General features: G+C 32.7%; 1 protein-coding gene and 1 long non-coding RNA gene across 4 annotated transcripts; both read left to right on the forward strand.

The window, feature by feature from the left end:
- The first annotated feature begins 2520 nt into the window (after positions 1-2520).
- Positions 2521-5219, forward strand: LOC130590658 (uncharacterized). Of its 2 annotated transcripts, none has more exons than XR_008968510.1 (2): positions 2521-2728; positions 3886-5219. It is a non-coding gene; the product is annotated as an uncharacterized LOC130590658 (long non-coding RNA). The 2 variants fall into 2 exon arrangements; XR_008968511.1 differs by having other exon boundaries at positions 2521-2627.
- Positions 5220-8901: 3682 nt separating this feature from the next.
- On the forward strand, positions 8902-9956 carry LOC130590744 (uncharacterized). 2 transcript variants are annotated; one of them, XR_008968591.1, is made up of 3 exons: positions 8902-9309; positions 9569-9714; positions 9809-9956. XR_008968591.1 is itself a non-coding variant. In XM_057393284.1 (2 exons), the coding sequence occupies exons 1-2, from the start codon at positions 9000-9002 to the stop codon at positions 9592-9594; spliced, it is 336 nt and encodes a 111-aa protein (XP_057249267.1). In that variant the 5' UTR covers positions 8902-8999; the 3' UTR covers positions 9595-9956. The 2 variants fall into 2 exon arrangements, 1 of the variants encoding a protein (XP_057249267.1); XM_057393284.1 differs by having other exon boundaries at positions 9569-9956.
- The last annotated feature ends 6859 nt before the right edge of the window (positions 9957-16815 follow it).

Here is a 16815-nt window from a genome sequence, read left to right on the forward strand (position 1 = left end):
TTGTGAGTAGAGATAGCAGTGGGTAATGGACCTTACCCGGATCAGTGGATCCAGATCCATTTTGACGGATCTGGATCCCCAAATTTTAGACCCTATGGATACGGGTAGGATCTGGATCTTCCTTAAAAAACGGATCTGGACCGGGTCCTAAATTATTGCCCAGATCTCGTTTACCTGTTTTTATAATATTATTATAATTTAATATTATATTTTGATAATATTATAATATTAGCTATTACATGTAAAGCGGATTTTTGCTTGAATTTCGAATTATTGTTCTAATTAATGTGTATTTTTGTGCGAATTTACCGGATAATTAAGTTAGAATATTGGGTTGATAATTAACCTACAGTTTGATAATTGAATAGTTGTAAGTATTTGCAATGATTATTTTTCAAAAATTAAATGTATTTTTTGGTTGATATTAGATGACTTTATTACTTAAAATCTTTAATTATTGTAAAAATTAGGTTAGTTTGAAGACAATAGGCAAGGATACGTTTTGGATTCATTTAGGACCCGAATCCATAGGATCCATACGGATCTGTATCCTAGAGGACCCTGTCCAGATCCTACCCATTGTCATCTCTACTTGTGACTTGGAAGTAGTTTATTGATAAAGTGATAGACTTGTCCTTGAACTCTGAAAGTGTATATTCCTTTGTTTCTTTTACACAATTCTTTATCCTATATAACACCAAAGGAGGTGAACGCAAATGAATTGTTATAAGTACGTGAATATTTATGAAATGTTTTGCTTTCTTCTGAATTAGATGTATATAAGGTGTAAAGTTTTTCAGGAACATTGTTCGAAGCTAGTGCTATGTTACCGTCGTCACAACAAAAGTGTTTAGGCTCATGATAAAATCGCTTTGCTCCACAGTAAATGCATGGCTCTACTTGAGGTAGTATTTCGACGATTTGCGGAGTAGGAGTTGATGAATTTTGGTTGTTAACGGGTACACCTACATATATATGTCCATTTTAGATACTTCTTTTTTTGGTTTATAAATGAAATTATGTTACGAATGATACCTATTAAGTCTTGAGAATCAAAATAAGGAATCGTATCTATGCAAGGACCTCCATCTTTAGAGCAAGAACCTATTATTATAAAAATTATCACGGTTACTATATACCTATCAAATAATTCATGTACATTAACATATATAACAACTTAATACTTCACAATATATTGTAGTACCTTTTTCAAAAGATGTATAATGGGTTGTTGTAGCTTTTCCTTTATGCAAAGGAAGTGATGGAGCTTGATTTTTTGTCATGTAACTAATATTGGAATTTTTAAATTCTCCATCGTTGATAGTTAGAGCTCTTTGTGTTTTTTTATGGGTTGCATACAATTGTCGTTTTTTTTTTCCGAATTTCCTCCTTTTTTTGTTCTTTTAACATTGCATACCAACTTCTCTTTCGTGAAGGATTATTTTGTGATTCAGACAATTGTGATGATTCATGTGTGGAACTTGTGTATTCTTTATGTGAAATTGAGTGCATAGAAGTGTCGACTTGTTTATTAATTTTTTTTCATGTGATACGCATCTCTCCATTTTTTTCTAAGTTTTTCTTTATTTTCTTCAGGCCATAGAGCATATGGACGTGGCTTATATTTTTTAGGAGCTTTCTCTTCCATGTTTTAAGTTAATTGTAATGCTTTATATTGTGTACGATAACTTACATATACTATTGAACACAATAATATATAAGCATGCGAAGTAAGATTAGCTATAATCTAAATAGAAGAATAAGTGAACATACAAAGTAAGATGAACTATAACAATACAAGAACCAAAAATAGATTGTATTGTGATTTTTGAGGACACACCTTTGTTGATAGCAGGGCCAAATATGACGTGTAAGTGTAAGTCTTTGTAATACTTTCCTGTTTAAAAAACACATACAACAAGAAATTGCGTAAATAGGAATGTAATTAAAAATTAGTAATTTGAAAATGATAGACGTAAATCAAAGTTAAAGGGACACAGATAAGTTTAATTGCTATAATAATTCTTCACCCTTCCTTATACAAGTATTAATTAAAAATAGGAAACAAAAGATTAAAAAGAACCCACACATTTAACAACTTGGCACATAGTAAAGCGTAAAAAACATACCTAAAAATTTTGAAGATAAAAGCAACGATAAATCTTAAGGAAGGGAAACATTGCAAAGTAATACTCCCTCAATTTCATATTAATCTACACACTTTGACATTTTACACTATTCATAAATTGCACTTTGACCATCGTTTGTGATTTATACGTGAATAAAAACATAGTCATGTGGGATCTTGTTAGATTCGTCTTAGTATGTATTTTATTAATATATACTTTTTATAATTTTTACAAATAGAAAACTAAAGATATATGTCTTCAAAGTTTTACATTGGCATGCGTGAAAAGTGTAAGTGTGTAGATTAAAATGAAACAGAAGGAGTAACATTAAAGCCTCAAAGGTTCATAGGAGACAAAACATGCAAGGTGTCATTGAGAGCAGCAGCAGCTACATCATAATCTCATCAATATCAATTGGCCACTGAGAGAGATCAGGTGAAATTCAAATAAAAAGTATCCAATTCATAAGATCAACTAATCAATCACGCACCTAAATATGTGAGTAGATTTTAAGTCGAATTGAAATAAGCTAGCAACAACATAATTGTGCATCCTATTTTAGATTCATTCTTCAATCTGTCTGTTGTTTTCGCATAAAGGTGAGTTCTGTATGTATTTTAATGGAGTTTTTTGTTCTTCAATTTTGATTAACTGTTTGTAGTTGTGAATATGTGATTAGCGCTTGGCTGTGGTTTTCAAATTTTTCGAAAACAACAGATTACGACAGTTATTGTAATTTGTAACTTGCACCCAATGTTCCAAAATATAAACAAATTCTAAACTGATGAGCAACTATAATAGTGATTATAGTTCATATTACTCCACACCTGATGAAGAATATTACTATAACAACATCATTAATGGGGAAAATGTATTTTGTGCTAGTAGAAATGATGAGTTACTACCCTGTTATTTGTCCATATTTGCTGATACTTCGTCTGAGATTCAATTCCCCAAATCTCTTACGGTACTACTTCTATTTTTCGCATTCATTTTACTTCTCTTTTCAGTTTGCTACTTCTTCCTCATTGCACAAAATCAAGAAAAAGCTCATTACCATCATATTACTTCTTTTTTAGTTTCCTGCTTCTTATTTTTTTATCTCCTGTTCAATAGCTACAAGTAAATAAACAGGCAGATAAATTTAAGTTACCTAACATATGGCAATATTTTGGGAAAGGAACATTAAAACAGAGGAAAAAGGAATTCACCAAAATGACAGCAGTGAAGCAAATTAGATCAGAGGAAGAAGAAATTACCTTTGTATTTGCAGGTGGACTTTGTAGCTGTAATTCCTAAAAGTGAAAGTATTGGGTCAGACCGTCTGACCCAATACCTTCCGTCGGACGGGCTTAGCCATCAAAAACGCGTGGGCTTTTTTTTCATATTTGTTTTGTTGATCAGCAGTTTTGTTTATTTTTAGAAAAAACATATAACGGTTATTAGATCATTATCTTTTTTCGAGTTTGAAACTGTTTTTTGGATTTCTACTTGATTCTCGCTAGTTTTAAAACTGATTCTTCTTCATTTCAAAGAAACCGATATATTATTTACTGATTATTTCTAGAATTTTTCTGCTTCTCTGCTGTTGAAACTTAGCGTGTTTTTTTCTTCGTAATTCATTACTTTTGCATCGCAAATATGGTGAAGAGAATCAGAGATGATGATTCTAGGTATAATTTCGTTTGATTTTTGCTGCAAATTTTTTTTTTGTTTTCAAAATTTTAGCGTTTTTGTTGTTGTAATTGTAATGTAGCCCGAAGTCGAAGAAGGTGAAGAGTCTCGCATCTTCAGGAAAAATTTTGGCACTGTCTACTACTGGGAAGAAGAAAGAGAAAGATGGTGATTATGATCCAAGGTAGATTTCAAGTTCTTAGAGTAGTTTAGATTTTTTTTTTTCTATTTTTGGATGTTTTCAGTTTATCAGAGTATTTATTTCATGTTTTTAGGGTTTGTGTTTCAGTTTTTGTTGTTTTATACACATGTTTTCAGTTGTTGTTGTTTTATACACATGTTTTTCAGTTGATATTTATATTCTTTCAGTTGATTATAGTATTCTTTCAGTTGCTACTTGTATTCTTTCAGTTGATGTTGTTTTCAATTGATATTTATATTCCTTCAGTTGATTCTTTTATTGTTTCAGTTGATTCTAGTATTGTTTCAGTTGCTTCTTATATTCTTTCAGTTGATTTTGTTTTATTTCATTTAGACATTTCTACCTTTCTTTTGGTGTTTTTCATTTGTTTTTCTTTACTTTTTTTTAAAAAATAAAGATGTGTTACTGAAAAATGAAAAGTGTAACTGAAAAATGAAGTAGTGTAACTGAAACAATGTAAATTGTAACTGAATATTTTTAGTCTCATTGGAAAACAATGAAATAAAGAGTCATTATACTAAATGAAGTAGTAAGAAGACCAACTGAAAAATAAAGAAGTCTAGCTGACAACTAAATAAGTCTAACTGAAAACTAAATAAGTCTATCTGAAGCACTATATAGACTAGCTAACACTAGTACAGAAAAGGCAATTTGCGTCGGCATGTGAGGCGCCTATTTGCGTCGGACTCTGGTGCGACGCCAAAGCCCTCGACGCAAATGACTCAAAACGATCTGCGTCGTATGTGGAAACGACGCAGATGGTTCAGATATTTGCGTCGCACTCGTATAGGTGCGACGCAGATGGCTATCCCAGCCCACATTACAGAGGTAATGTGCGTCGCACATTGCCTTTGGTGCGACGCACATTAGTGATTTGCGTCGCACTTCGGGCTATGTGCGACGCAAATTACTATTTTAATAAAAAAAAAATTTTTTTTTTTAGACTTAGAATAATGATTCTCGAACAGTAGAAGTAGATTATTGAGAGACAAATTACCAACTGAAATCAAAGAAGGATTGAACACAACAAAATATATACCAACAAAATTCAATAATTTTATAATTTACAACTACAACACAAAACATTAAACCACCAAAATTCTATAATTTACAACTTGAACACAAAATAATATAAAAAATCAGAGATCTACAATTTCCTCTACTAGTGTTCGACGAAAACTTCCACTTCAAAAATTTCCGACGAAACGACCATCTGCAAATGAAAGTAATAAAAAATCAGATCTAAAAAGTAAAAAAACAGAAGAATATGTTTCAGATGTATAAAACTCGAAGACAATGAAAAAATGAAAAAAATAGATCTAAACAATGTAAAAATGAAAAAACGAAGGAAAAAATGTAGATCTGAAAACATGAAAAAATGAAAAAACAAAATTGTAGATCTAAACAATGAAAAAATGAAAAAACGACAATTTTACATGCGAGACTAACCATAAAACAACTGATTTGTCGCCGGAAACAGCCGTTGATGTGTTCGAAGTATGGATTTTATGTGTTGATGTGTTCGAAGTGATGCGAAATTGTAGATTTCAAGTGTAAAAATTGAATCCGTGGTGAAATCCAGAGGGGGTGTTGCACACGATGGTCGACCACCGAAATCCAGAGGGGGTGTTGTAAAAATTGAATCCGTGGTAAAATCAAACTTCCCAGAAAATGATTTTGGTGTGAAATCGTCGTGCGAGATCGAGTGAAGCGACAGAGATTTTTAGGAAATGAGAGAGGAGAGAGAGAAGGGAGAGAGAGAGAAGAAATTCCTGAACGGTTGATGAAGGAAATGAGAGAGGAGAGAGAGGAGAGAGGGAGGAGAGAGAGAGGGAGGTGGAGAGAGAATTAGGGTTGAAACGGCTGTGACGCGGATGAAGATAGAATTAGGGTTGAGTAAGGCCTTGGTAAAAATGACGCGGCTAAAATAAAAATGAGTGGGCTGGGTATGTGCGTCGCATATTAAATACGGTGCGATGCAAATTGGGCTGGGTATGTGCGTCGCACGTTGATTGAGGTGCGACGCAAATTGATCTTTTGCAACGCACTTAAGGCACGTGCGACGCATATAGCTTGTATCTGGTAATTGTATTCATGTTTTGCGTCGTACTCTATTTGTCATGCGACGCAAATAGGTTTTTTGCGTCACTTCCGTGTCTGTGCGACGCAAATCAAGGGACGCAAATCGTCCTTTTTCTACTAGTGTAAAAAACGGAGAAGTCTATCTGAAAAACAAACAAGTCTATCTGAAGCACTATATAGACTAGCTGAAAAACGAACATGTCTATCTGAAGCACTTTATATACTACTGAAAAACGAACAAGTCTATCTGAAGCACTATATTGACTAGCTGAAAAACAAACATGTTTAATGAAGCACTATATAGACTAGCTGATAAAGAAAACAAGTCTAACTGAAGCAATGTAAATTTTCAATGAAAATTTTAAGTGTAATTGGAATAGAATGAAATGAAAGAAACTTATACTAAATGAAATAATAAGGACTAGCTGATAAACAAACAAGTTCTAAGTGAAGCACAATAAAGAAGTTACTTTGAAGGACTGTAGAGACTAGCTGAGAAACAAACAAGTCTAACTGAAGCACTATATAGACTACCTGAAAACAAAACAAGTCTAACTGAAGCACTATATAGACTAGCTGAAAAATAAACAAGTCTAACTGAAGCACTATGTAGACTAGCTGAAAAATAAACAAGGCTACTGAAGCACAACAAATACTAGCTGAAAAACAAAGAAGTTACTTGAAGGACTGTAAAGACTAGCTGAAAAATAACTAGTCAACAGAAGCACAATTAATATAAGCTGAAATGCAAACAAGTCTAACTGAAGCACTATATAGACTACCTGAAACACAAAGAAGTTTAACAGAAGCACTATATAGACTACCTGAAAAATAATCAAGGCTAACTGAAGCGCTATATAGACTACCTGAAAAATTAACAAGGCTAACTGAAGCACAATAATGACTAGCTGAGACACAAGCAAGTGTAACTGAAGCAATAAATAGTAATATAACTATTCTTTCAGTTGATGGTTCTCTTCAGTTGATTTGGTATTCTTTCAGTTGAACTTTGTATTCTTTCAGTTGATCTTTGTATTTTTTCAGTTGATGTTGTTTTTGTTTTCAGTTAGTTTTATTGTTTGATTAAACTTTCTTTCTTTCAGATGTGATAAATCATTGTCTAAGAAGAAAGGCAAATCTGATTTATCACCAATCAAGTTTTCATTTTCAAGATCTAATCCCGATCAACAGAAAGACACATTTGATAGATCGTATGTTTTTTTCATTATTCTCCTTTTATATTATATGATTGTTTTTTTTTTATGTTTTAAAGTTATTTTTGTTCACTTTTGTTAGGAATTTCACTGAGCAAGAAATAAAGTCAATTAGTCTACAAGTATTGTCAGACTATTCCCATTTAAATGAAGTGGTTAGTAATTTGAGTGATGAGCAAAAAAGAGACATTAGGGATATTGGGTTTGGGAGTCTCTTAGATATTAGGATAAAGAAGTTTTGTCCTAATCTGAATTTGGAGGTGTTGTTGAATTACAATGCATCTGGAATGATGTTTTCAACAAAGAATGGTAAACTGATTTTTAATAAGTTTACCATTAGTGATGTTTTGGGGTTACCTGTGTCAGATAGACAGTAGAGGTTATAGATGATGACGCCTTTAGGAGGAAAGGTAGTCAGATAGAGGCTGGAAGTGCCAGGAAGGATTGCATAGGTTTTTGGTATTTCTGATCCCAAGAAGCCATACATTGGTAGAAAAATTGGGATGATTTGTTTAAGAAATATCAATCCGGGGATGATTTGAAGAAGTTATTTGTTATCTTTTCGTTGTCCAAGCTTCTATGTCCTATAGCTGATTTAGGGCCTGTGCTGAAATGTGCCAAGAGTTTAGAAGATGCATCTACAATTTCAAGTTATGACTGGTGTGGATATATATTGAGAAGTCTTTGTACTGCTGTTTTGGACTGTCATCAGTCTATTATGATGAAGAAGAATGAGCTTGGACAAGAAAGTATCATTCAAGCTTCGGGGATGCGTTAGCGCTTTGACTCTTGCTGTTATTCACAACTTCAAGTGCGTAATCTGGATTATTCAAATGTCAGTAAGCCATTTATCACTTATTGGCAGGAAGAGAAGGATTTAGTATGTTGTGAAGCAGTTTGAGATCAACATGGATTTTATTCTGCTGGTGAAGCGTGAAAATAGAAGGTTGAGTTTAAAACTCCCAGTGTTAGTGCTGCTAGTAGGAAGTCTGGTTCTCCTATAATTAAGGTGGTTGAGGGCCATCACCTTCAACTAGGCAGCTTTATGGATCTTCCTCATAGTTTGATGACTTGAGGAAATAGATGCTCTTGATGTTCCTGTGAGTTTCATTTATCTTATGTTTTTATTTTTTTTACTCTTGAACTCTAAGTGAAGACTGTTAACCTCTAACTGAAATAATGTCAGTTCTAGCTGAAGAGCAAATAAGTCTAACTGAAAAGAAAGAAGTGTAACTTAGAAATAAAGAAGTCTAACTGAAACTATGTAACTGAAGAGTAATAAGTCTAACTGAAAATTATATTATCTAACTGAAAGTAATAAGTCTAACTAGAAGTAAATAGTAAGCTGATAAACTAATAATCTAACTGAAATTAAAGAAGTAATAACTAAGAGTAAATAAGTCTAACTGAAAATAATAAAGTCTAACTGAAGAGTACATAAGTCTAACTGAAAACTTAATAAGTCTAACTGAAAACTTAATAAGTCTAACTGAAAACTAAATAAGTCTATCTGGAAACTAAATTAGTATAACTGAAAACTAAATAAGTTTATTTTTATTTCATTTAAGTTTTCATTTGATAGTTGGATTATTTCAGATGGTCCTTATATTTTTGTTTATGTTGTTTCTGTGTCATCATCATATTGATTTGTTTGTTTATTTTATTTTGCTCTTTTAATTGAAGGAATATGTGAAGAACATGCACAAGTTGAAGAGGAATGCGCTTGCATTCTATCAAGTGAATTTGGAGATTGCCCAGAATATTCGGGAGGAAGGCGAGAAGCTGTCTCAAGACAGTATTTCTCTGGATGATAGTGAAGTATTTAACCCAGATTTTCTGAGTCAAATTGACGACATATGCAAGCGTCATTTGGAAGCGAAAGACAGTGCAAACAAAGTTGATCCTACAATTTCACTATTGGTGAAGCGGCCTGTTGAATTGGAGTTTGGAAGAAATGAAAATGTTCCTGATTTGGATTCTGGTGTTCATGGAGTTGAAGAGAAAGAAGGTTAGTTGTATTATTGTTAACCATTTTTTTATTTCTTTTGATTTCACTTAGTATTATTTTATGTTTTATTTAGTGTATGTTTGTTGTTAGTTTGTGTATCTTTCTATTTCAGTTAGTGTATGTTACTTGTCAGTTAGTCCTAGTTTATGTTTCAGTTAGTGTATGTTTTTAGTTCAGCTAGTGTTTTTAGTATTTCATTTTGTTTTTTGTTCTCTGTCAGGTAGACTTATTGCTTTTGCATCTTATGTTTATCTTCCAGATTTTTGTTCCTGTTCACAAGGATGATCATTATACTGTCTTGGTGCTGAACAAGAAAGCAAAAGGATTGAAAATATTGACAATCGTACAGACATGAAGGACATTGATAGATATAAGCATGAGGAATTTAACGGTCTTACATACTTTGTACGTACCTTTTTATGAGCATTTGTATTTTTTTTTTGTTCCATTTTATTACTTGTTTTTTAATTGTTGTTTACTTTTTGATCTTCAAATGCAGTGTCGTGCTTTTGATTCTTTTATGCAAGATACTATGAGATGTCGTGATTTTGATCATCTCCACCATTGGCAAACATCAACTCTTTATTTCCCTTGGAGAAGCAAGGACAACAATTTTGATTGTGGTGTCTATGCAATCAAAACCATGGAGCTGTATGAGGTCAAAATACTAACCATGTTCACTTGTTGACCTGAAAAGGGTATGATTACTTTATTGTTTTTAGGGAGTATTTGCTTGTTAGATTTTGTTTTTGAAAGTTTTTTAATAGAAAAGGGTATGATAGCCAGTTAGTGAAGGACTTGAAAGACTAGCTGAAAAACAAAGATGTCTAACTGAAGCACTATAAAGACTAGCTGAGAAATAATTAAGTCTAACTGAAGCACTGTAAAGCTAGCTGAGAAATAAACAAGTCTAACTGAAACACAATAAATACTAGCTGAAAAACAATCAAGTCTAACTGAAACACAATCATTACTAGCTGAAAGCATTATAAGGACTACCTGAAAAACAATGAAGCACTATAAAGACTAGTTGATGTTGTTGTTTGTTTTCAGTTAGTTTTATTTTTTAATTGTTACATTTTGTTTTGAAACTTTTTTAATAGTTTGATTTTATTATTTTTAGGCAGCCACCAAAAACCTTGAGCGGTGTAGGCTTGCGCTTCTGTCTTGTGGACCATCCTTTAAACAAACTGAGAGAGAAAGTGAAGCATGACTGTTATGTTTGGTCTGCAAAAAACCTGAACTGATGGCAAGACAGAAGTTAAGGAAGGATAAAAAGGCTGTTCTAGATAAATTAGCATCTAATCGATCAAAGATGACAAATAGAAAAGAAGCACACATTTTACGGCGAAGGAGGGAGCATGAGGCGAACGTAGAAGAGTGTTGAATAATAATTTTGGAGACAAAGTGAAAATAGAGCAACTGTTGAAATTTCATTATTCTTAGTTGCCAAACTTTTTTTTTTTTATTATTATAATGTACAGTAGAAATAGCACACCATTAAATTTTGTAATGTACAGTAGAAATAGCACACAACTCATTTTACATTTTATATCTGTGTTCTTTAATGAATTGTACATTTACACTTACTTTGAATGGAATACATTTGTGTAAATGAAGTTGTTTGAAAATTAATTGGAAAAATACAATCACCAACTGAAAAATGAAAAATCTAACTCATAATAATAAGTGTATGACATATATTTGTAAATATAAATTTTAAGTCTAACTGAAGCACTGTAAATAGTAGCTGAAAAACAAACAAGTCTAACTGAAGAGAAAAACTGAAAAATAAACAAGTCTAACTGAAGCTCTATAAACACTAGCTGAAAAATAAAGAACTCTAACTGAAGCACAATTAATACTAGCTGAAAAATAAATAAGTCTGACTGAAGGAAAATTAACACTAGCTGAAAAATACACAAGTCTAACTGAAGCGCAATTAATACAAGCTGAAAATCAAATAAGTCTAACTGAAGCAAGAAAAATACACAAGTCTAACTGAAGCACAATTAATACAAGCTGAAAAATAAATAAGTCTAACTGAAGCATAATTAAGACTAGCTGAAAAATACACAAGTCTAACTGAAGCAGTATAAAGATTAGCTGAAAAATAAAGAAGTCTAACTGAAACTCAATTATTATAAGCTGAAAAGTAAACACGTCTAACTGAAGCACTGGAAACACTAGCTGAAAAAAATAAGTCTAACTGAAGGACAATAAATACTAATATTACTGAATTTCGAGTAGCTTAGAAATAAACAAGTGTAAATTTGAATACAATTACTGACTGGAATACAATTGAAAACTAATATTATTTGAACACTATTCAACTTGAGGTACATTTGGGGTTTTTGTTCCATATTCTTCGGATGCCTTGTCTTCATTTTACGCTTCTCAAAATGTCCTTTTACTCTCTTGTTTCCCTTTGGGGGTCTTCCTTTTGTCTTTATCACCTCAGGATTTTCAACTGTTGTCTTCGTAGTTCTTCGTCTTCGATTTCTTGTTGTTTTTGTTGATCGGTCTTGAAAACTTCTTTCACTGATTTGTATAATTCCTTCAACGACTTGTCACATAATGTTCTTGCATCCTCATTTGATTGACATATTGACACTAGGTTGTAGAAATTCTTGGTTATTGCATGTCTCCATGGTGTCCACAACAGTGCATTTTGGCTTTGGTCCTTGTCTGCTGTAATAAATGTTTCTTAGTCAATTATTTCATTTGACTAACTAAATTTTTAGATAGCTTATAAATTCTTTCAGGTGGTGTGTTAATTGTTTCAGTTAGTTAAGTGTTAAACCCCACACCCCCAAAACCCCCACCACTAATATCCCCTCCCAACACAAACAAAACCCCCAATTAATGTTCTGGTAGTAACATTAATGGATCAGTTAGTTATACTAATTTTCAGCTGGAGCCTTTTTTTTTAGTTCACTAATTAAATCTTTCAGGTGATCAGTTAATTGTTTAGTTGGAGTCTTCAGTTTTTCAGTTAGTTGCTTTCATTTGTCAGTTAGTCATATTGATTTATTTCACTAACCTTGAACATTCTCCCATACTGCTGACTTTGCAAGTCTTGTCCATCTCTTAAGGATATATTGTTGTGGTATTTGAAATATGCTGAACATGTGCATGACCCTTATTATGTGAAAGCAAAGCATCCCCGTCTCTGTGAAGCATTGACATGAGCACACTAATTCTGTTGTAGCCTCATCGTATGCTACTGTATGTGAATTGGTGAAATCTTCTTCTGGTGAGACTTCAAACAACTTCAGCTGTGAGTTTTCTGTTGCAAATGCTCGTAAAAATGATGCCATTGCCTCATACTCTGTTTCAAAGTCATTATACAGTGCTAGTTGTATACACAACTGCATGTTTCAGAAGCTTTGATTTGGATTTGACGGCTTTGGGACGTTCAGTTCTGTTCCGGAAGTTGTCACTAGTTTCATTGCTTCTCCATCTTTTCACTGTTTGCTCAAATATATGATAGAATTCAAACAGGTTTGTTGTTGCTTTTGCATTGAATGATATTGCCTTATTTGTGACTTCACTTCTTTGTGATGATAAGATTCCAGCTGAAAACATATCCCTATTTAACGCGGTGCACCACTTGTGTCTCTGATCATATACTTTGCTGAACCATTCCTTTTTCTCGTGTCCATACAATTCCATCATTTTCGCCCACAATTCTTCAAAGCCTGATTCATTTTGACACCCCATCAAAGTTCTTGAACATGTTCTTGAAGTCTTCATTGGTCTTGAGGGATCCGAAGTGGCTTACAAAGTTCTTCTCTATATGCCAAAGGCAAAGCCTATGTCTTGAATTTGGGAAAACCTGTTTTAAGATAGTACATATTATGCTAGAAATCACTTTCATTTGAATGCTTGTGAATCTAATTGAAAAATTAAAGAAATAATATGAAGACCAACTGAAAAATTAAGAAGTCTAACTGAAAACAGTGTAAATGCTAACTGAAAATTTCATTAGACAAAAAGAAGTAATATGAAGCCCAAATGAAAACTAAATGAGTCTAACTGAAAACTAAATAAGTCTAACTGAAAAGTAAATGAGTCTAACTGAAAACTAAATAAGTCTAACTGAAAAGTAAATTAGTCTAACTGAAAAGTAAATAAGTGTAACTGACAACTAAATAAGTCTAACTGAAAACTAATAAGTCTACCTGAATAATAATAAGTCTAAATGAAAAAGAAAGAAGTCTAACCTGAAATAGTGGAAATGCTAACTTTAAAATTTCCACTAACTTAAAATGACAACTAAATGAGTCTAAGAAAACTAATAAGTCTAACTGAAAACTCAATGAGTCTAACTGAAAAGTAAATTAGTCTAACTGAGAAGTAAATTAGTCTAACTGAAAAGTAAGGCTAACTGAAAAATTAATGAGTCTAAATGAAAACTAAATAGGTCTAACTGAATTATAAATAAGTCTAACTAATAATAATTAACTCAAACTGAAGACTAAATAATTCTAACTGAAAACTAAATAATTCTAATAAATAATTTAACTGAAAAATACCTTTTCAATTGCATTGCCCATTGCCTTATCTTGATCAGTGAAAATTGTCTTTGGCTCTTGTTGGCACATTGCTCTCTTGAATGTTTCTAGTAGCCATTCAAAGCTCTCTTCCTTTTCATTAGTTATGAAAGCACATGCAAACATTGTTGTTTTCCAATGGCAATTTATGCCAACAAATGGTGCACATATCAGTCCATATTTGTTTGTCCTATATGTTGTGTCAAATATCATAACATCTCCATATGCTTTGAAGTCCTCCAACATCATTGAATCTCGCCAAAAGTAGCTGACAATGTTGTTATGTTCCCCAAATTTCAGCCTGTAGAAGAATGCAGGATCATCATCCGCTCTTTGCTGAAGTAAGTCCAACACACTCTGCATATCCTTTCCTTCAACCAATCTTGTTCTGTACTGTGTGATATAGTTTAGATGGTCCCTTTTTGTGTGGCCCACTACTTCTTCTGATCCAGCCTCATGACACAAAAAGTTGTATGCATGCATTGGCTTTATGCCAGATTCAACCATTGTTTGTATTAGTTGTCCTTTTTGTTCAGTTATCTTCCTTTCTGATTTCAGATGATGTATTTCTTGTTGTATTACCAACTCATGGTTGTGCTGCAACTCATGAGCTACTACAACAAAGTCTTACCAGGTTTTTCTTGCTTAAATCTGACCATGGCTTTGCATGCTGTTCTTGTTTCATTGACTACTCTTTCCTTTCTTTCTTTGGTTGGCTGCTCAACATCTGGTATCTGAACAGTTTTTCTTGTTGTGTGTCTTTTTCTTTTGGTTCTGTTATTTTGTTTGTTGATTTTGAGCCTCCTTCCTTTGAGCAAACCAAGTAGAATTCGTATATTGAATTATCAATTCTCCTCCTCCTTAGAGTTTGTTTCCTAATACTAAATCCTAATGCTCTTGAGTGTGCTTGATACAAGTTGTAACCATTTTGTGATCTGTAACATGTCTCCCTATTAAACTGCTACTGATATTTTCGTCATTGATGTACTTGAGATATTCATGTTCAGCTGTTGAGTTCATTGCAAAAAATAAGGACACTAACTTAAAGAACAAAAGCACTAACTGAAAACTAAACAAGTGTAGCTGAAAATGATTGTAATAGTATCAAATGAAAGAATAATTATACTAAATGAAATAAATTAAGGACCAACTGAAAAGAAAATAAGTCTAACTGAAAACTAAATAAGTCTAACTGAAAACTGAATCAGTCTAACTGAAAACTAAATTAGTCTAACTGAATAGTCTAACTGAAGAGTAAATAAGTCTAACTGAAGAGCAAATAAGTCTAGCTGAAGAGTAAATAAGTCTAAATGAAGAGTTAATAAGTCTAACTGAAAACTAAATAAGTCTAACTGAAAACTAAATTAGTCTAATGAATCAGTCTAACTGAAGAGTAAATAAGTCTAACTGAAGAGAAATAAGTCTAACTGAAGAGTAAATAAGTCTAAATGAAGAGTTAATAAGTCTAACTGAAAACTAAATAAGTCTAACTGAAAACTAATTAGTCTAACTGAATCAGTCTAACTGAAGAGTAAATAAGTCTAACTGAAGAGATAAATAAGTCTAACTAAGCGTAAATAAGTCTAACTGAAGAGTTAATAAGTCTAACTGAAAACTAAATAAGTCTAACTGAAAACTTAATTAGTCTAACTGAAACTAATAAGTCTAACTGAAGAGTAAATAATCTAACTGAAGGTAAATAAGTCTAACTGAAATTAATAAGTCTAACTGAAGCGTAAATAAGTCTAACTGAAGAGTTAATAAGTCTAACTGAAAACTAAATTAGTCTAACTGAAAACTAAATTACTCTAACTGAACACTTAATAAGTCTAACTGAAAACTAAATAAGTCTAACTGAAAAAGAAGTTAATGAGTGAAAAATAGACTTTTGTTGCAATGTAAAGTAATTTATTACATACTAACTGATACAATCAAAATTCTAACTGAAAATGAGTAAATGCAATTGAAAATTAATTTAGACATAACCTGTTCTTTGTCTTCTGTATTCCAGCTGATTCTTCATGTAATTTTTTTTTTTTTTTCTGATGTGATATCTGTGTTACGGTTTTCATTGTTTAGTTCAATTTGTAATGTGAGATCTCTGTAGTATTCTCATTGCTCAGATCAATTTGTAACGAACTTGCGATTTGTGAATTCGAATCTTCGGTTGACATTCTTTGTTGAACTAGATTTCAGTAGTGGAACTAGATTTGTAGTGAGAAAGTGGATCGTGATATGTTGATTGTTTTTGTTCTTGAACAATGGCGGATGAAGCGGATGAAGGGGATGAAGGGGATGAAAGTGTTTTTTTTGTTTTTTTTTTTTATTTTTTCGGTCTTTAATAAGTCGCGCGCGTTGCTCATCCGATGAGAGTGTTGTGTCGGACGAGTCCGACACAATACGTTCTCTTCCTAAAATCTACAGATTTAGAGAATGTGAACAAGAAGAGATAAATCTGAGTGCAAAATTAGTGGGCCAATTTTTTTGAGGTGGCATAAATTTAAGTGGGCCAGTTGTTGAGGTGGCACAAAATTAAGGGTTTGGGAGAGAATGTGAAGAAGAAGAGATAAATCTGAGTGCAAAATCATTGGGCCAATTTTTTTAAGGTGGCACAAATTTAAGTGGGCCAGTTGTTGAGGTGGCACAAAAATACAAAATTAAGGGTTTGGGAACAAAGCAAGCAAGAAAACCCACTGTTTGGGCCTAACCAAACAAACTCTCTCACGAAGCAGAGAGTTTTACCAAGGCTACTAGCCTTGTAGGAACTACCATCACATTGGCTGGTAAAGCATGCAAAACATGCTAAGGAAATACCCTAATATAATACTGGGAATAAGGATGAAACCCTGACCTCAAGGATCAGAGGAGAGTGCTCTATCACATGAGCTAGCTCCTCATCCTTAGCACAGAGTTTTGTTTGGTTAGGAGAAGTCTCTCTTTTATTATTGTT

This window comes from Beta vulgaris, chromosome 3 (assembly GCF_026745355.1).
Source record: "Beta vulgaris subsp. vulgaris cultivar EL10 chromosome 3, EL10.2, whole genome shotgun sequence".
In the NCBI taxonomy this organism is placed as follows: Eukaryota; Viridiplantae; Streptophyta; class Magnoliopsida; order Caryophyllales; family Amaranthaceae; genus Beta; species Beta vulgaris.

Bases quoted from the DNA above. Each gene is read 5' to 3' on its own strand.
- LOC130590744 (XM_057393284.1), top strand. From the start codon at position 9,000: ATGCACAAGTTGAAGAGGAATGCGCTTGCATTCTATCAAGTGAATTTG. The intron at 9,310-9,568 runs GTTAGTTGTATT...TTTATCTTCCAG, and splicing joins TGGAGTTGAAGAGAAAGAAG to ATTTTTGTTCCTGTTCACAA.